This window comes from Cydia amplana, chromosome 13, assembly GCF_948474715.1.
Source record: "Cydia amplana chromosome 13, ilCydAmpl1.1, whole genome shotgun sequence".
In the NCBI taxonomy this organism is placed as follows: domain Eukaryota; kingdom Metazoa; phylum Arthropoda; class Insecta; order Lepidoptera; family Tortricidae; genus Cydia; species Cydia amplana.
Genome location: NC_086081.1, coordinates 16,075,100 through 16,097,218, shown reverse-complemented (window position 1 = coordinate 16,097,218; position 22,119 = coordinate 16,075,100). Strand labels below are relative to the sequence as shown.

Sequence of the window (22,119 nt, the reverse complement as noted above, 5' to 3'; positions counted from 1 at the left end):
TTCCAGGCTTCTGGGTAAGCGTTTGTTACGATTGACGTGTTGATGATGTGCGTTATAACCGGTAGAGTAACGTCTAGTGTCAGGCGTATCAGGCGCATCATGTGTATGTAATTTCCTTGGCACGCCTCAGAGGGACAATATTTGAGAGGTAACAATGGGGTAGGGGGAGATGACCTAACACGATGGTCTCATGGCACTTTCAGTAGGAGTAGCAGAGAAAGCGCCGTTATTGTTTGTCTTTGTCTTAGTTTTTTTCTTCCATTTTAATTAACATGTTGCCATAGAACTACGACATACAAATAATGATCACCTCTGACTGCTATAGTTATTGGCCACTAAATAGTTAATTAGCCCTTTCCTAACAAATCAGAAAAAAAAAACTAACGAAAAGAAGTCTTATTGGAGTGGCCAATAGTGGCCATGTACTGTAAGTATGTAGTGGCTAATAACTACAGCAGTCACCCTACTCGAGTTAATTTTACACGACATTTGGGAGCTCTTGCACTATCCTCGTGCCGCCCAATGTACATTAGGATGTACAGTTTCGATGGAATGTCAACCTTAATTAATAACAAAGAAGGTAGCATTTCATTTGTCTCGTACAATTTTCTAAAAAATGAAATTCAACCCAATTGAAAATAGAACAAGGTTCAAACTTCCTTGGCTATAATTTTGTATGGTGGGCGTCACGAGGCTATTATATAGTTGGGTGGTTTTACCGTACCTATACCTATCCATATCCTGTGTTGTGTGAAATAACACTTGCACACTCTGTGCTATCAGCGCAGAGTTATTAGCCTGATTCTAGTCGGTTTCATGTATTGCAGTCTTCGATACGGTGTGACTGTTGCCCCGAAGTCTTAGGGAAGTTACAGGTGCACCAACTAATGGCATATTTATGTGTTTATTTATTACATGACACTGCAACACTCGCTCTTATTTGCGGTACCTAGTGGTGGCGTTTTATAGCCTTTCTAGTATACATAGTGGAACGGTGCATGTACTGTGGAGTATCAGAATATTTGTTACTTTCCATTAGAGAAGGGTGTGGAGTATGTTGGAATTTCAGATATTCTTATTGCACTTTAAGCATAAGGACCCTTCTGTGAGCAAGGCCACATTTTACGTGAGGGATACACAATATACATACACTTTGTTCAGAGGAAAGAGTCAATATCCAAAAAATAACAATTGTCATTGTGCCTAATGCTTGACTTTTAAATGCAGATATTCGAGACGAAAAAGACGTACGTCTACATATTGTTATGTGTTTAAAAAAATATTTTAGGATAAAAAAAATTACGCTGATATAATTTTAAGAGACTGCAGTTGGTCCAAAACTTTCTATCTTCTACAACTTTTTAACAATTTTTGGTCATAATAACTATGGGAACATCACCTGTTTCTCTTTGGGGCCCAGTTTCTCAAAAGCTTATTGTAACTTGTAATACAAGTGGAAGTCACTTTATGACAGCTTTTGTTACAAAGGGACTTCCACTTGTATTACAAGTTACAAGCTTTTGAGAAACGGGCCCATAACGTAATTATTTTCTATGTTTTTTATTTAATAAAACCATAAACATAATTAATAAAAAACTTACAATAATAAGTATCCTAAAATTAAAACTACCTACAAAACTAAAACTAACACCTAAAATAAAAAATAAAAAAATGTGGGTGACCTAGCCCAGTATGTATATATTAGGCTAGATCACCCAGGTCCGATCCCTGTGGGAGGGTTCCTATAAGGCTGGCTGCGTTCCTCCTTTGGATGGCTTTTTCTATTGAACCAATTGTGATTGAATTCCGAACAGTGAAATTTTACAATTCATGGAAAATTTTACTTCATATTGGTTGCTTTAGTTAGTGACATAGCAAATGTCGCGAACCATACAAGTCGAATACCTGCAGTCATAGACTAGGAATCCTCTAGACTGAGTTTAGAGCAATTATTTCATGAAACCGATCCTGCCAAAAATACGGGGTTGCGGGGGGACGACGTGAGCGAATCCCGTGCCGTGATTGGTCCGTTCAAAGACACGGACCAATCACGGCACGGGATTGACTCGAAGATGGAGTAAAACTACCGTATAAGTGGCAGAGGGGGTAGCGTTACTATGCTCAGTCTAGAGGATGTCTTGTCTGTGCCTGCAGTTCACAATTCCCTCTTAACGGGCCACTAACATGCAAATAAAGAATTCCACGTCGCCGTGTTATTTCGAAGACCTTAGTGTGAAAAGGTTACATTTATTTTGGGGAACAGTGGAACATAAACCCTTTTCGTGACAAGTGTATTTTTACAAGCTCTATTAGTTCCGTGTTTTTTGATATAAAACTAGGTACTTAAATAAATAAGAGTGGATTAACTTTGTATAAAACTATTTAAAGAATATTATATGATATTTTTAGCCAAAAAACACTGTTTTTACAGTAGGGTATTTGACTACTAATCAAGTCAGTTTCTTTTTTCGAACTGTCAAAACGATTTTTCTACTATGGAATTTGTATGAAACAGGAGCATGTGACGTCACAATCAAATTACCTACCATTTATGGTTTTATACGCCATCTACGTTTCTCTATTAATCTTCTGGTGCTTTATTTCATGCATGAAGCAACAGAAAGTTAATAAGAAATATCATTTTGTAAATTAATTTTCGTCGATAAAAAAAGAAGATGAAGTGCATTTTCCTAAGGAGCTCACACGCATATTCAGGTGTTGGTATGCTGGCCAACGAAATTGTGTTCGCTGGGGTAATGTGTTGTCGGACGAGTACGGTCTGGTGTGCGGGGTGCGGCAGGGGGGACTGACCTCACCTAAACTTTTCAATTTGTATATCGATGCCTTGATCGGCGAGCTCAGCAGTACACGTGTGGGCTGTCATATAGATAGGGTATGCTTCAATAACATAAGCTATGCCGATGACATGGTACTGTTGAGCCCGTCGGTCGGTGGTCTGAGATTGCTTATTGAGAGGTGTGAGTCATATGCCCTAGCGCATAACCTTAAATATAATGTAAGCAAGAGCGAGTATATGGTCTTCAAAGCGGGAAGCAAGTGCCCATCACACATCCCACACATTTGTTTGAATGGCATGCAACTGAAAAGGGTTACCTCTTTTAAATACCTTGGGCACTTGGTAACCGACGATTTCTGCGATGACGCTGATATCGAGAGGGAGCGGAGGGCCTTGGCCGTGAGGGCCAATATGATAGCTCGCAGGTTCAGCCGGTGTACAGCGCAAGTAAAAATAACATTATTTCGAGCGTTCTGTACATCGCTGTACACCTGCAGCCTGTGGACTCGATACACGCAAAGGGCTTTTAACGCGATGCGCGTACAATATAATGACGCGTTCAGGGTACTGTTGCGGCTGCCTCGGTACTGCAGTGCGTCCGGCATGTTCGCTGATGCTCATGTGGACGGTTTCCACGCGACACTGCGCAAGCGCTGCGCCGCGACGCTCCGCAGGGTGCGCGACAGCCGCCACAGTCTCCTGGCCGTCGTGGCTGGCAGGTGGGACAGTGGCCTGATAAGGCACTGGTCCTCTCTGCATTTATCTTTAGTACCTAAGATAGTTATTTAAGTTTATTTTAAGTTAACCTTAGCTATAAGTATTAAATTTAGATTAAGATGTACTAACAAAATATGGACCATGTTTGTCTGAATTAAATGCATTTTATTTTATTTTATTTTTATTTTATTTTATTTTATTTATTTTTTTTTAAAAAGAATTTGTCAATGTGCAATGTTATGAGCACGTCTACGCTTAGTCTACTGATTAAGCTAAGAAGTCAATATTTGGCATGTTAACATTGATGAAGTTTGATAACTTAACTTGAAATTCAACGCGGTATATAAACATATTTATGTAGGTTATAGACCTTTAGAGGTAGAGGTGGCTGCCGACAAAGTAGACCTTGTGGAATGCCTTTTTAGCCAGTGACAGTGAAGTGACAGTCCATTTCCAACCGCAGCTGCACTACTGTTCATTTTACTATGGAAATTGACAGTAACAGCGACGCGTTCAGTACCAGTAGGGCAGCTGTTGTCAGAAATGGAATGTTACCCTTAGATAACCGGGGCGGCGTCTAGACGACTTTTGATCCTAAAATTTCAATTCCATCTCCGAACCGCATATTAAAAAGCCTTAATTTCATTCGCTGTCAGTCGGGCTGTCGCGGATATTGCGATATCGCAACCTTTGCATTCTATATCGTTGGGATGAAATTACCTTACGATTTAAAAAGTGTCACGCCGAGTTTGAGCACGGCTTTCGTTCAGTATTTCGGGGTTTAGGTACCGTTCTGATTTAGACGGGTCTCTATTGTTTCCCATAAAATTTTAAGTCGTAATGTATTGTTTGTCCGCATTTTCGTAAGTCATAATTTGGTTTTTCTCAGAAACGTGTAACTTTTCAGGATTGCCATAAAACAAACCTAACCTATCTATAGGACAACCTTACGAAAATCCTGTAAACGGTTTCAGCCGGGCTAGCACATGATTGGCGCCACAGTATCTCGCGGCGAGATTGACTACCCGTCCCTCTTTTATTTAAATAGTTAGAAAAAGATGGGTAGTCTATCTCGCCGCGAGATACTGTCGATGTCGCGCCAATCATGTGCTAGGGGTAGGTACTGAATTATGACTAATGCTAATCTGACAATCATTCCATTATAACTTTTAATAATTATGTCACACAAAGGGATCCGGATTTAGACACATTGATTTTTTTGTCATTTCGTTTTTTTTTTGAAAAGGTTTGAAGTAGTGGAATATGGTACAAAGGATTTAAGGATGACTCACGCTAGACCGGGCGGGAGCATCCGGCGCTTCGTTTTCTATGGAAAGCGCCACGTGATCACCGATCAGCCGTCATAGAAAATAACATGTCGGGCGCCTTGGCCCGGGCCCGGCCCGGTCTAGCATGAGTCATCCTTTACCCATTACAACAAATAACGCTTGAAACCATTGTAAGTGTGCACAGCTGTTTTTTTTTTACATTATAAGCATGTTGCGAGATCTGCAACCCTGCAGCAGAGCTCACAGAGCCACTAGTTATTGTTTTACACCAAGTTTAAGTTTTGGACGTGCACGACAAAACCAAAGCGTTTCCTAAATTTACGACACTCGAACGACCTACTTAGCTAAACTAACACAAACCTTGGCCAAAACACGTAGATGTTTAAACAAGAATTTTATGTATTTATTACGAGGATTTTTTCCCCTTTCGGAACGACCTTGTAAACCTGGTAACATGTTGGTACGTGGTTTTATGGCTTAAAGCACGCACTATAGCCACGTTTAATATAAACAAATAAAAAACGTCTAACTCTCATCTAACTTTGTAGTATATACGACGTTTCTTAATCAGCTTGCGACGCTTAAGAAGAAAGTGGACGAAAGATCCGAAACCGCCTGCCCGTATACAAACGTAGTCCCCATTTTCCTCTCTGGATATTAACATTATTGAAAATAGATTGACTCAAATTGATGTATATCAACCACAGCTACGCCCCTTCGTTTGATTTTTTTTCGAATTTATAATTATTATAAGAGTTAGGAGTATTTAATTGCATGGAATTTGTTTTTCGCCTCGCGAGATAGACTACCCATCTTTTTCTATGTTAATTAAAGAGGGACGGGTAGTCTGCTCGCCGCGCGATACTGTCGCGCCAATCATGTGCTAGCCCGGCTGCTGTATTGCTGTACCTTCCCTATGATTATCAATTACAAAATAAGCCAATATTCCACTAAAATTTGAATCAAATATGTCTTCATGATTTTTACTGAATTAGAAATATAAGAGTTTTTTAATAGCGTCGTAAGTCCCACGAGTTAAAATCGACGATTTATTTAATTACGAGTTCTCGTAATTAAATGCTACTACCTAATTTTAACTAATAATTATTATTATATTATAAACACACCTCTAAGTCACCCATTATAGCTCAGTACATTATTAATACGCTCTAATGCCCTAAACACCACACTGTTCCGACTTTGTCACTCAGCAATACATCAAGAGCAATTATTGATGGTGACAAGCCTTATCTTTTTAACTAATGATTCTTGACACGCGATGGATATTTTCACTTTTGCTTTCGGTAGCTTGCATTAGTATGCTAATGTATGTGGGTTTTCATTACGCTAATATAATTTGAATAATGGTATAATTTGTAAATGCCGAGGTTTTCTCAAGAGAATACGTCTGAAAAGAGTGTACCGGGTATTCATAAAACTTAGCAAATCTTTGTTAAATTTTATTTTTTTCACAAACACAAATGTCAAAATGTAGAAGGGCATTTTTGGCATGAAATGGATTTTTTTACATATAGCGTTGGGGTTTTCTTAGTTTTAGTTAAGTGTAAGACAAAAAAAAAACCATTAAAACCTCATGTGCCAGACAAAATACTCAACAAACATGCTTATCTGATCAGAAAATAAACCAAACTTTATTCATTAGAGCTATTCGAGTCAGCCACTAAATTATAGTGGGGAACGAAAACAAATGGTAAATTAAGTTTTGTACGTTTCTGTACTCGATCAAATATTCATCGAGATAAGTGAGGATTGTTTTTGTTTTCCTTACACCTGGAAGAATATTCATAAACAACAATTAAATAAGTATGTCGAGAATCGTAGGCGTATCATACTAGAAGCTGCTGCAGCGAGTTGCAGTCGTCATCCGAATATCACTTTATAAATAGAAAACTCTTTTAGCAATTTTTGATACCTTTTTCACCACAAATATACGGATACGTACACACGTCAATCTAGTAATATATTTCAGAAGTCTAACAATATTTTATCACAATCGACGTTTTAACTCAACATTTACTGAGTTACACAGGCCAATTCGAACGTGCACCTAGGGCTAAGATGGCCGACTCTTTATCATTTATCACCATGGCTGTCACGTTCTAACAAATATGTAAGTGCGAAAGTGACGCATGGCATGACAGGTGATAAAAATACGACCATAATAGCTGGTCTGACATTAAACCGATTCTTGAATCATATTGGAATCAAATCAGTTAGCTGTCATTCGGCCGTTCATTTCGCTCTGACAGCTAACTGATATGATACCAATTTGTTGTCAGGTGCACATTCGAATTGGCCTGTTAGTCTAGTTAAAACTCAATTCATTTAACAAACGTTAATATCAAAAACCAATTAATCACTACATTAATTTCCTCATTTTATTCTATACAATTTATTTGCATAGAAACGGGTTCTATAGAATCATTGTAATGTTATGACAGATTAAATCTATCGCCTGAGCCCATCAATCATTAAAAAGGTTCTCGTTTAATATCCTGTCATTATGGACTTTGGAATAGAGCCTTATACGCGTCGGTTAATAGATTGTAAGTAAGCGAAATGGGGCGGAATTCATTAAAGTGAGTAGAGACTTCAATGTACTAGCACTTTTTAATAAAATAAGCTTTTTGCAAAAACATTTTTGGTACAAGCTTTTATCGCTGACTGATACTTTTCGTTCCACAGGTACAACTAATACTAGACAACCCTAAATATATTTTAACAGCCCAAATATAGTAACACAGAGTTTCCATCTGTATCCATCATCAGAGCCATGTCATCATAATTATTGCATTGTCATCTGATTTAAATGTGCATGCAAAATTTCAGATCAATCGAGAATCGGGAAGTGGGTCAAATTTAGTAAATATTAGAGATTTTATTTATTACTTCGTTGTCGAAATTACCCCAAAGCACCTTACTAGCCTCAGCCCGTGTTTTTATCCGCGTAGAGTAGTAGTGTAATGTATCCCTCATTTCACCCTTTAAAGAAATTATTCCCGATATGAATAAAATAATTTATATGTAATTAAGGTTCTCATTTCTCGTTTGGCTTATAGAAACGCTCTTGGCCAATAGGATGAGACCTGATGTGCCCTGTATTGGGCCGTTTATACAACAAAGGTTGATACATTCCTATTAAACCAACCGTTAACAAAAACTTGGTGTAGTAGATAGCTAGACTAGTAAATAATCTTTTAATTAATTAGTCTTGTCTGTAGGCCATCAACCTTTCAAATTGACAGCATCATTTATAACACCTGAAATTTCTAACTAGAAACGCCCAGGGCTACCAACCAATGGAAAAGAGGTATATGGGTGTATGAAATCCATGAACTCTTGATGTTTTACGGTTTCGGGAAGCAACATTGATTGCCAGGCGTGAACTTGTGGTGGAAACCGTCCAACTTGCACGTTTAGATAGGGTCACCACATACATATTGAATACTTTGACGTCAACGATTCACGGTTCTTTTATTTTAAACTTTGATTATAGATTCAAAATAAGATATTTTAAATTGTCGCTCACAAAATTATTGTCGCTCAAGAAATAATGATTTCCACATCAAAACGGTGTTTTTCTGTGCAATTAGTTTCTAGGTTAAATTAGTATTTTTTTGCTGATCGTTTAAATAGCAATTGAAAATGTCGAAGTTTTTTAACAGTGTGAAATTGTGTAATTGGGTAATATAAAAAAATAAATCAGACAAGAAAGTGGAGAAAATCAGTAGGTAAATTACACAGTGTGGTACTAAGAAGGCATAAAAAAAGACAAGACAACTATTTAAATTTGCAAATTTTAAAAACGACCAAAATTCGAAAATTTCTCACTTATGGTAACCCTACCTTTAGAGCTCTAGGCAGAAGTTTAAAGGTACTTCAACACGCTAAGAACGAAATTAACAAAAATAGTTTGTATTTAGTACAACCGTAGTGATAGCGTGAGCTTTCGCCATTATTTTGAGACACACTTAGCTCATAGTTCATTGAAATACTTGTTTGGAATATACCTCAAGTCCTAAACAAATATTAAGTATGATTTTCAACCATTAGGAAAATATGAACTTTTTAGGTATGTTAGTTATGTTCTCCGGCTGTGGAATGAGCTTCCAGCCGAGGTTTTCTCGGGGGGCTACAGTATGTATACAGGGTTCTTCAAAAAAGGAGTGTACAGGACTTATATTGACCGTGATTACCCTTTATATTTATATATTCAACAGCGATTTAGATATTTCGACGCAGTTACATGCATCTTGTTCATGGGTAACAGAGTTCAGGGTTACCCGTGAACAAGACGCATGTAAATGCGCCGAAATATCGGGAGCTCGAAAACAATACAAAAGGTAATCACAGTTCATATCCCGGTCGATATAAGTCTAGTGAAACTAACCGTCAATCATACAAAACTGTTAGAAGTGTAGTACAGGTTTTTAAATTGTCGGCAACGCGCATATAAGCCCCTGAATTTGCAGGCTTCCATAGGCTTCGGTGAGTGCTTACCATAAGACTGGCCGAATGCTTGTTTGCCACCCAAATAGTATAAAGAAAGTTAGGATCTTCAGACTCTTGACCAATCAGTGTGAGGTACCTATGTAACTAATTATAAAACTGACAATGTAGGTATATTAATACAAATAAAATGAATAATATATGAATATGAGCGGCTGACTAAAGCAGCTGCGCATATTGACTCAAGGTAGTATTTAAATAAGATGAACCCATCATCAGTACCTACGGCAACCACCAGTTTTGACATTGTGATATTCGCTCACGTCTACGTCAATTGTTTTCTGTACATCTCGCTTGCACTAATATGCGAGTACGAGCGAGATACATAGAAAGTAAGATACTTAGTGTAAGGCCTGAGTGGACGCTCGAGTTGGGCGTGCAGCGGGGCGGGACGTGCGGGGTGCATGTTAAACAAATGCAAAGGAGCGGTCTTAGTGCACGCTGCTCAAATCACTTGTGAGCCCGACGCCACGCTGCACGCCCCGCCGAACGCTCCGCTTCGAGCGTCCACTCAGGCCTTACTCTGACGTGAGCGAATATGTCAATGTCAAAACTGGTGGTAGCGGTAAAGATGTTTAAAGCACAATAGGCCTCACGCCTAATAGTGTTTGCAATCCGGATCCGAAATGTATGAAATTATCCGGACCTGGATCCGGATCCGCGGATATTCCCATACATTTCGGATCCGTCGTGCAAACCCTACTCACGCCATCTTCGTACAATTGGTTCTGACCGGCAGTCAAATTTCATTCAAAGGAGGAAACCGTCGCCGTGAGTGACATCTACAATTAGCGTTTCCCATTCCTAAGAAGATTAAAGAGCTATGCAAATTGACGTTGATACGGCTCTGTTTGATTAAACAAGAAGATTTTCTTGTGCCATTTCTCGGCCAGACGTCAAACTATCAATGGAAGGCGTGTCCTTACGCATATTTCAACGGCCTTTATTTATTTTAATTTTTTTCACTTAGCAACTATCTGTACTGGTTAACCCTAATACAATAGTGCCGTACGACATACAATAGTAGACTTTAATAAAATGGAAGTGGAACTAAAAAAAATCCAAACTAAATTGTTGCCATGTTTAATAACTTTACGTCAAAAATGTGACAATTACGTAGGAAGTGCACTGGCGCCCTCAATAATTTTCTACAATATCTTGTCGGACTATAACTATGTATTTTATATTAACTTATATTAATTATAATAACAATTACAAATTGGGACAAATTACTTAAAAACAAGTCAGTTTGATCAGCCACTAAATTTAGTGTACGGACGGGATGGTGCGACTGAGAGGCGCCTTACGAAGCAGGCCCCGTAGCCAACATGCCAATCGCTAACGCTCAGTAGCGAACGAAATGCAACTGTCACTGTCACACTAATATGGAAGAGTGATAGAGAGACATAAAGCGATTCGATAGCGATCGTCACCTTGGCTAGGCCGCCTGGTTGGTTCTGCCGATCGGCTCCACCAGCAGACGCGGTTGCCGCTTTCAATCCACGTACCCGTCGGGCACACAGACTGCCGTATTAGAACTTCAAGATATTCACAAGAGACGACACGTACTAGATCCATTCTAGATACGTTACAGTTTAGATTTCGACTAGTTCTCTTTTGCAGCCCAATTCCGGCAACCAATGTCACTTTTACGATAGATCGTGTTAGATATCTATTAGATGTGAATTAGATCTCTAAGTAGTATCTTGTGGAAATCGTTCAAGAGTATCTCCAGAATCGCGGAAATGTCAAATTTTACTGGTTAGATTTTAAACATATCGTTATCGTATCTTGGCGATGTCTAAAATATATCTAATAGATGTCTATTACAAAATCCGAATTGGGCCCATAGATATATAGGATCCCCGGTTTTATAGTATAGGGGAAACTTGCCTAATTCGTACCCCTTAAGAGAAAATGCAAATTTCTTGGAAATACAATTAATAAAAAAAATACAAATTGTGTGTAAAGAATCTTTATTTAATAACGAATCAACAAAAGTAGCAAGTTAAACTTAAACCTCAACAACTTCTGAGAAAAAAAAGTTTCTAAAAAAAGTGGAAAAGGTACGATTTAGGCCTAATTGTCCCTAAAACGTACCCGTATATTCCTATATCGTACCCGTATGTATCCATGTCAAACTGTGAGATCTTATAATTTGTATCAGTCTCATAATCACCGCAATTCACATACATAAGTAATATTAATTATAATTGAGTCACTAATCTAAATAATTTGTCCACTTCTGTCGCCAATCATCTCAAATATAGAACGAACATTTTAATTATCTATCGCAGATCTAGCTGTATTTTCTAACTCATTGCAGTCATCAGAAATAAAATTATGAGTATTTTTATCAACTCCAGCACATAGTTCGTGCATCCAGGTTTTACGATATGTGCATTGTATATGTCTTCTAAAGTACGAATTAAAACAAAGTGTTCAGTACGAATAAGGCACATGACAACTAATGATTTTAAATTTGCCGCGTAAAAAAAAGGCTGCCGGGCTGACGTCTGTCGTCCATTATTTCAAACCGTTAAAGAGTATATAATTAAGCATAAAAAAAATAATTTCCATATCTCGACATGTACGGAATTGAACATCTTACGTATCAACGAAAAATAATACTCGAAAATAGCAAAATTACTTATTTTTTGAATATTTTCATACGGAGGGGCAGCGTGGAATTGTTATACGGGTGATGAGAGATAGCGAACTAGTAGTTTCATTTTATAGCACAGGCGTCGCCACTGCAGTTTCACAGCTCGAGATCTTGATAGGGTACGTTTTAGGCGCAGGTACGATTAAGGAAAGTTTCCCCTACAGAGTAACTGCGTTTTAACCTTGAGTAGCAGTGCGAGATACGACGTAGATATGTGTGTATGAGATAGATATATAACGGATTATTTCGTCCGTCATAACCTCCCCATAATTATAACGTTACCCAATTTTTATGTCAGCGACATTTTTCCACGCCAAAGGGTTGCGTGCAGCATTTAGGTTTTTAAAACACTCATTAATCATAGGCACAAAGCGAAAGGACCATTGTCCATTACGAGCGCAATACATTTATCATAAGCGATTTTGTTGAAAAACAAACAATGGCACCGGAAACGATTTGTTTCTGCACATGTCATTTGATCAAGAATGTATGAAGGTAAATATTTTTTGCATTGGTTTAGATAGTCTTTAAATTAAATAAAAAAAGTCAAGTGGGTAAGTACAAGAAGTTCTGAACCAGGCATAATATACAAAATTCATATAGAAAATTTAGTTACAAGTTTTTCTGTATATTATAAGGTTCATAATTATTTTTTAACTATATACTAGGTATCTTTATTAACTCGTAAATTATATTAAAAACCGGCCAAGGGCGAGTCGGACTCGCGCACGGAGGGTTCCGCACCATTAACAAAAAATAGAGCAAAACAAGCAAAAAAACAAGCAAAAAAACGGTCACCCATCCAAGTACTGACCCCGCCCGACGTTGCTTAACTTCGGTCAAAATCACGTTTGTTGTATGGGAGCCCCACTTAAATCTTTATTTTATTCTGTTTTTAGTATTTGTAGTTACAGCGGCAACAGAAATACATCATCTGTGAAAATTTCAACTGTCTAGCTATCACGGTTCGTGAGATACAGCCTGGTGACAGACAGACGGACGGACGGAAAGCGGAGTCTTAGTAATAGGGTCCCCTTTGGGTACGGAACCCTAATAAAACAAATACATCAGACGTTAAAGAAAAAAATACAATCTAAAATTTAAAACTAACGTTAAAAATAAACTACTTATAATAAAATTAAAAACTAAACTAATATAAATTAAAATACATCTAAATAAGGCCCCCGTAGCATTACATGTGCCAAAGATGCTGGCAGCATTCCCTTGTTGAATGGCAATAATACTTATGCGCTGCGAGAGAATGGTTCATATTTAATTCGAAAACAAAATAATTTCTTTCTGAACTCCTGAGAATAATATTTTTTGTAACTTTATCTACACATATAGATCGTAAACCCTCTATGATACGTTCAATAATTCACCACGTTCGTTTCATAAACCCACACTCGTATTTTAATGCCTTTTATTATGTAGTAGTCACGTAAACTGCTATTCAATACTCATTAAAAATCTGAAAATAAGTAGGTACCTCAAATTATAATTATTTGTTACACAAATAATTACATTTCGATTTTCTGTTAATAGTTACCGTACCGGCAAACTAATTAGCATTTATACTTAGGTATTGCATGCCGTTACATGCATACAAACCTAATCAAATTCTAATTAACTTGGCCTAGCACGTGCATAATAAACAGAATCGTATGTGTTAAATTGAACAGGGGGGGCTACCGCGGAAACCAATTTCGCAAATTGCGGGCATTTTTCTCTGTCACTCTAATTACGCCTGCATTGGAGTAAAAGAGAAAGTTCCCCGCAATTTACGAAATTCGGTTTTCGCGGTGGCCCTTCAGAGTATGTTATACCTACTCTGTTCAATTTAGCACTACGATTCTGTTTCAGTATGGGATACTTATGCTCAGAACTCCTAGTGTAAATTTCATTCGATAGCGTGACGAGCGTTCGCGATTGCGTTATGTCTATTTTTGTATGGGATTTTGAATAGCGCCCCAAGCAGGACGTTGTGGAAACTCAAAATCTCATACAAATACGACTTTACGACAAATGACACTTAACGCAAACGCGTAGGTCACGTCACGCTATCGAATGATATTTACATTAGATTAATGACAGCTGAGAATATGTCGGCCGCTGTATCCATCTTTTAGTTTTGTACAATTCGTCGATATCAGCAGGTATGCAATAATTAGCTTACCGATCTTATGGCTCCTCTACACGATGGGCCAGCGCCGGCCACTCCAAGGGACGCATTTATGCGTTATAGGGAGCAAGTGATATTGCTGTCTCATTCTGCCGTATGGCTGCGTCCCTTGGAGTGGCCGGCGCTGGCCCATCGTGTAGAGGAACCATTACGTTTGATAATCAACAACTGCATACTCCGACTCCACTAAGGGTAACATTCCATTTCTGACCGCAGCTGCACTACTGGTACTGAACGCGTCGCTGTTACTGTCAATTTCCATAGTAAAATGAACAGTAGTGCAGCTGCGGTTGGAAATGGACTGTCACCTTTGCCATGCATGCTGTCTGTGTTTTTCTTGAGATATATACTTTAATTCAATTAAAGATATTACTCAAAATTAGCCGAGAAACACAGTCGAGTATGTACATTATGTGGCTAATGAAATCTTTGTTTAAGTTATGTTAAACTTTAAAAAACTTGTTTGGCCTCGACCCAGTTTTAACCCCGAAATTAACCCGAAATTAACCCCTTAACAATCTGTACTCTAGCGATAATTAGTTCCCCGCTTTAATTACCAAAATAATTATACTCGAATTTTTTAGTATTTAATAAAAGTCCAGAGAAAAACTGTAAATAACAAAGTTGTTCCGGTATTAAATTAAGCCGAAGAGAATGAAAAAATGCTGCGTTACCCCACTTTATCGCACCTATAATTTGTAGGCTTTGCATAATTTTGATGCCGCAATTACAGATTGTTCAAAAACTTTCCAGAACTTTGCGGGAAATGCTTTTGGACCAAGTATTGTTCTTCTATATGCTTGCCGACCGCACGCAAGTGTTCACTTTAAGTTCAGGAGGCATAATTTGACCTTTAACCTTTTAAAGCAAATTAACTTTTTGACCTACAGTTTTGAGTGTCTCTTGCGTTACTAAAGTATATTTGGAGTTAACAAGAAATAGAGCTTCTAATATACGGGTGAATCAACTTGCTTGTCACTCGTTGCCATGGTTACGTTCTCTTGGGTCACTCTTTAAAACCTGAATTTAAGACATTTAAATTCAACAAACACGCTTTTTTGTGGCACTTATAAACCCTTTCCATTGGGAAGGTGGTGTACAATGTCTTCTAACAAACTATGCTACTATTGTTTCCTAGCTGACCGGACAAATTAACAACAAGAAATAGTTGCTCCACCCTACCTCTACCTACATAGTTTTTGTTTATTAGGTTAAACAGACATTGAATTCAGACATTTTGGTGGAGGCATTGAATGTTTTAACATACACCATAAACTGAAACATAAAAAAACGAATATTTAAATGAAGTTTTAAAGTTGTGGAGAGTTTTGTGTTGGTCAAAAAGTTGATTCACCTAAAAATCTTTTCTTAACCTTTTAAATTGTATTCTTTAGCACTGAGCAGTGCATTTTTAAGATTAATCTAGAGCATCATACGATTAGGAACATTATCTTTATTTTACGTGTCTTAACGGATTAACATCATCTGTCAAGCACAAGCTAACAGTTGCTCCAACCACAATTTGACGATTTTAACTATGAAAATTAAAAATAGGTATGTGTTTGTGTGTGTGCGTGTGTGTGTGTGTGTGTGTGTGTGTGTGTAAATATACATAATTTGCTATTGCGGCAACACAACCAAAATCCCTTTTCAGCACAAAAGTTGCTTTTATTTTTACATTTCACATTTCCCGCATGCATTATTCTTTCGAACGCAAAGCCGACGTTTTTACTCGTCAAAACTGCAGTGAACTATTTTAACATCGCTAAAATATTTTTGTCTACTTCTAGTTGGATTTATAGGCAGCATCGAGCTTTAATTCTACGTCACTAGTGTTCCAAAACAACCGCGTTTTCGTTGATTTTATGTTAGTTTTCGCTATTGTATGCAATCATAACTATTGTTATAAAATGGTCAGTTTTTGGTGAACTTTTTAGGGTTCACGCTAATATGATTTTTAGGGTTCCGTACCCAAAGGGTAAAAAACGGGACCCTATTACTAAGACTTCGCTGTCCGTCCTTCCGTCCGTCTGTCACCAGGCTGTATCTCACGAACCGCGATAGCTAGACAGTTGAAATTTTCACAAATGATGTATCTCTGTTGCCGCTATAACAACAAATACTAAAAATAAAATAAAATAAATATTTAAGGGGAGCTCCCATACAACAAACACGTTTTTTTTGCTCTATTGTTTGTTGATGGTGCGGAACCCTCCGTGCGCGAGTGCGACTCGCACTTGGTCGGTTTTTTCAATATTTACGCTATTAAATGTCAAATGTAATGGATTCCCTATCTGGCTCAAAAACTAGTTCATTGTTTGTAGCTTTCATTAAGAATTGGGTAGGTCCTAATGTACTTACCTGGCTTTCACTAGAGCGAGTATTAGGTATATTCGTAGTGCGGAGATTCATATCCGGCGAGTTTTACATAATTGCTTTCGATCCTGGCGAATAAGAGTAGAAGTAAAAATAATGGCGAATAAGAGCCTAGGAGTAAAACCAATGTCTGCCAATTTTTGGATGACTGCCACATTAAAGGATGATTCACGTTAGAAAGGCCCGGGTCCAGGGCGAGTCATCCAGCACTTCATTTTCTATAGAAAGCATCACGTGATCATCGTGATCTGTCATAGAAAATGAAGTGTCGGTTGCCTCGGCCCGAACCCAGCCCGTTCTAGCGTGAGTCATCCTTCGCTACGTTGAAGTTTTAATTTTGGAATCATTTGCTCCCTTGTATAACAAATAACAATTAAAGTTACCAGAGTTAAAATGCTTCGTTGAGTTTCTACATAAATATTACAACTGGAATAATACGTACTTAATTGTTCATTGATTTTCATAACGTTACCTATTGACTTGTCAAGGACGTATCATATTGTTGTAAGCTTGTGAAATTTGAATTTAATTTACATACCTCTAACCACCAGACTAGACCAGATTAAAAGTTAAATTACACGATTCAAGCCTCGGCGCGTCTTTAATGTCCCAATAAAGGATGACTCACGCTAGACCGGGCCGCGCCCGGGTCGGAGCTTCTGGAGCTTCGTTTTCTATGGAAAGCACCACGTGATCACCGATCAGCCGTCATAGAAAATTATATGTCGGACGCCTCAGCCCGGGCCCGGCCCGGTCTACCGTAAGTCATCCTTTCTTATCCTTCTTCAACCTAGCGTTTCCCCGGCCTAGCGCCAGGGTCCGCTTTTCTGCTCAGTCTTAGTTCTCCACTTTGTCCGGTCTTCATGTCAGTCATCCTTTATTCGGCATAAAATAGTTATTTTCGATACAAGTGCGAAAAAGAGGAAATTCGAAACGAGTGGCGATAAATTAAAACACGACCGAAGGGAGTGTTTTAAATCGACACGAGTTGCGAATTACCTATTCGCACGTGTATCGAACAACGTTTTACAGTACATATGGCCCTTCATCGCACGAAAAGTGCTATTTTACGCACTAGTGCGGAAAAATAGCCCCATATGTACTGTAAAATATTATTTTATGATGTTTGACGACCGTCCTGACCAAGTTGGTAGTGACCTTGCCTATGAAGCCGATGCTCCCGGGTATGAATCCCGGGAATGGCATTTATTCGTGTGATGGGCGCATGTATTTGTTTCTGTCGTTGGTGTTTTCTATGTATTTAGGTATTTATATTTAATAATATTGTTGTCTGAGTACCCACGACACAAGCCTTCTTGAGCTTACTGTGGGTTTTAGTCAATTTGTATAAGAATGGCCTATAATATTTATTTATTTTATTTATTTATACTGAGGGTGGTAATTGTTACCGTTTAATGTTAATAAAGGGTTCAATAAAGGGTTACCTAACCGTATGTAAGTCTTACTCCCACTAGTTAGTAACTAATAGTAGTGGTAGTATTAGTAACTAATTAGTTATTAATTAAGTACGGAGTAATAGTAACATCAGATCAATAGTAAATCAAGTCAAGATTTAATGTTCGAATCCCGCTTCATAATACTTTCTCGTACAGTTGTAGAAAAAGAAAGGCTATTTTGCGTTTGTACGGTACAATTTGTGTTCACTACTCGTGAAATGCACAGCTGCCCGACAGATTTATTTACACAATTTCGCGTATTTCAGGAAAATTCTGGGACTGAAACAAACTCCGAATGGAAAAGTATCAATTTATTGTTGCCACACCTTAAATAGAGTAATAACAGCGAATTTTTAGTGACAAATATTTACAAAGTGCGCTCACATGAAAACATCGAACCGGAATGCTAAAATACTTGATAAGTAATACTAAACAGTAATAATTATTATAATTTTATAAAATAATCTTTGGTAGACACATCAATGTTTTGCTAACACCCGTATTCGAACAATAAGATACGTCAAATATTACATATAGAAACGATATGGATCGGATATGTCAGTGTCAAACAAGAACTACAATCTTATTGTTCGAATACGGCTGTAAGTCACTTTATACTGTAAAAGTAAACTGATCATAAAACATACATATGTTTAAATTGTAATTAAAGCGATCTTGATTAACGATACATAATATATTAGGGACCAGTAGGCATATTTGTACTTCACAAATCTCATTTTGACATCACCCGCATCGCATTTCACTTGAACAAATTTTAATAACACTTTCAGTGCCAAGCGCATTCCAATACAAAACAAACACAACTAGCGTCTTCTTGAATGGGTTAAAAGCGAGATGCACTGTAGGTGATCTTAAAAGTATATCCATTTGTAAAGTTTGAATAACCCACCATTAAATAAATTGTAGTCCAGATGAAAAATAAAATAGCTATTTCATAAAATTTATAACACAAAAAATTATAATGATTGTAACGGTTGTATGTTTAATAAGTAGGGGAGACCGGGTATGGTCGTCTCAGAGGTTGTTTCTTATAGCAGCTATAACAAATAGCTAGGAAAACGAACGAATAAGTATATCTACCGGTGTTGAAAGATCGTAAGAGTTCTCCTTCTTTACTGCGCGGCCACACACTCGACGAGTGGTATTGGCAAGGTGCGCAGTCGGTGGAGAGGGAAGTGGCGCTGATCGTCACAAACACAGGTAATCTTATGGAATGTCCGACATTAGTACTAGCGGCAGCCGCTTGAACTAATTTTACTCCATAAGATTTAACGTATAAAGTCCGCCAAAATGAGGGCAGCACCAGTCGTGCACCTAGCGAATAGGTATTAGCGAGGGAAGTAGGCACGTAGTGTGGCCTCGTTACTCGTCATCGGCCACCATACTGCCCTGCATACTAACTTATACTTCCCATACCACTCGTCGAGTGTGTGGCCGAGGTATTACGTAATGAATGAATGAATCGATGAACTTTTGTGTTCGTTTCTTAGTAGTTTTTATATATTATGCCTGCTGTGACAACCATACCCGGCCTCCCCTAAACATAAATACTAAAATAGGTAAGCGTATTAAGTAAATTCCAGGCGCTTAAGGAGATTTTTCTTTGAGTGATAGAATATACAATCAGTTTTTGTGATAAACTTCCCTTTAAATAGAACTTTTATCTGAAAATTAGTGCTCAATATTCTAGCTATGAAAATACTTGGAATGAATCGTTCAAGCAATAACACTACCCACTTATTTACAGCATTCTAGGTAACAAAAATAGATTCTAATTTTATTCATGAATTCAGATAATGGTATACTTTAGAGAACAGTGGAATCAGAGGCGAATTAATTAAATAAATTGCTCCTAACTCGGTGGTCTAACTCTCTCAGATTTTGAAATAATAAGTAGTCATAATAATACTACCTACTATGTTATTCAGGATATACCTATTGCGAATTTGTTTGAATTTGGTTGCGGTTAGCTGGAACTCTGGAAATTTGAAATAAGTAGAAGCATTATTAGGAACAACATTCAAGTTTTCAAAACCTCAACTTCATTTGTTATTAATATGTTATACGAACTTGACATCACTCATGGACAACTATATAAGGTCAATAAGGTAAGTGTGGCTGGCCTTCACATTGGGCCCTGTTTGCACAATGATTTGTGATTTTTCAGTTTACCTTTAAATATTCTAGAGTAATTTGTAAACTATAAGTTACTATTATAAATTCAAACAGACTTATCTAAGCTTAGTATCTTATACCTATTTAGTAAATCAGTAATTAGCGGCTGGGTGGTCTTATTTACTATTTTGTAACAAAAAATGATCAAAATAGCATAATGACGAAATCTAGAAATATAACTAAAGAACTAAAGCAAAATAAAATTAAAAAAAAAACAGTCTTATATTAGTACTTTAAAAACCTGAAATGCATTTGACATCGTCAAAAAACATCACCCAACCGCTGTATGTCTAATATACATATTTATAATAAATCACATTCATTATTTACAAATTATCTACCTGTATTTACAATACTATACTAACAAAGATTGATATATGTACCGTCATTGCTACAACATTACTCGACGCCGAATAGTAATATTTCACTTCGTCCTGCGTCGGAGGCGAATAAGACGCTTCATAACTTAATTTATTATGGCAAGGCAGCACATCTCTTGATATTTCTAGTAACCGTTTTCTGTATTCAACTTTATTACCTACAGTGTCATCTTGCATGTTATCATCGTATTTATCATCGTCAAATTCATCATTGTCGTAGTCATGTGTTGACGTTGGGTTTTTCGGTATGTCGTTTTTCTTTTTGCCGAGGTCCATTTTGAGTTTGAGGTCCATGATGCAGGTGAGGCGTTCGAGGGAGGCTTTCACGCGTTTGCTCCGCGTTTCGTTCTTGAGTTTGTGAAGCCAGAGGAGACGGCAGTCGCAGGTGAGCTTGTTGCCTGTGAAAAAAAATGCTTTTAATTATGATGTTTTAAAAAATACAGTGGAAGAAAAGATAGCACTGATGTCAAGTGAAACGCTAAAGTTCCTGCTAACGAGTTTTCGTCTTCTATAGGTTAATTTTGTTAGGTATAATATATAACATTGAAATTGTTTACGGTTTATAAAATTGTATACCTACATATTAAATTACCATATTATACTATACCAGCTTCTCAATGTTAAAGGATTTAAATGTTCGCTAAATCCCGCAAAGCTATTACCAACGGCGTACATAAAATCCTAATAGTAAATTAAATAGCTGAGCATTTGTTGCATTCTCGTTGGTTTAATTTGTTTAATTTCAAATTAGCTAGTTGGTAATCCTCTTACGTACAATCCGAAGCGCATACAAACCCCGGAGAATTAGCTTGAATATATAATGCCGCTTTGTCATGGTGCAATGTTATTTTCAGAAGCAATAACGTATGTTATATACTTGCTGCACCCACGACTTACCCTGCATTATCAGGTCAATTTGAATGTACATTTTTATGTCAAAATAATGTAATTTTGTTATCATTCGTGCGTAGTTACGTCTCGCTCGCGCCAATATGAGTACGAATTAATTAAAAATTAAAAAGCACGACTGCAGTTTAAGAGCGAACTGAAAAGCTAAAAATAATTTATAGTTGTGTTAGGTACTCAACTTAATGAATGTAAAATATAATATATAGGTAAGTGTTCAGTGTTGCAGTCGGGGACCTTGATATATTGAATTTTTCCCATTCACAGGTCCCCGACTGCATCGAAATAAAATATACAGGTACAGTCACGACCCTAAATGAGCCTAAACTTCTCCGTTTGCTGTTTACGACCCTGAAAGAACACTTACCTATATATTATATTTTACATTCATTAAGTTGAGTACCTAACACAACTATAAATTATTTTTAGCTTTTCAGTTCGCTCTTAAACTGCAGTCGTGCTTTTTAATTTTTAATTAATTTATTTTATTTTATACATTTTAGTGACCATACAAACCAACCACATTTTTTATATGATTTAAGGCACTTAAGTTGCTTCAAGGAGCTTTCATCATGATGATATTTGATATGTTAGCATAAAACGTGCTTAAAAACCTAAATAGGT

At 37.4% G+C, this 22,119-nt stretch overlaps 1 protein-coding gene and 1 long non-coding RNA gene across 3 annotated transcripts in view; one reads left to right on the top strand and one right to left on the bottom strand.

Annotated features, from left to right (window-relative positions):
- LOC134653615 (uncharacterized) overlaps window positions 1-22,119 on the top strand; it is a 119,222-nt gene that overhangs the window by 75,121 nt on the left and 21,982 nt on the right. The gene's annotated exons all lie outside the window — the stretch shown is intronic.
- The window catches only part of LOC134653564 (connectin-like), a 41,181-nt gene continuing 39,541 nt past the window's right edge, over window positions 20,480-22,119 (bottom strand). For both annotated transcript variants that reach the window (XM_063508948.1, XM_063508947.1), the window contains exon 3: window positions 20,480-20,987. In XM_063508948.1, the coding sequence (XP_063365018.1) occupies window positions 20,557-20,987 (431 nt within the window). In that variant the 3' untranslated portion in view covers window positions 20,480-20,556. The remainder of the gene's footprint in view (window positions 20,988-22,119) is intronic.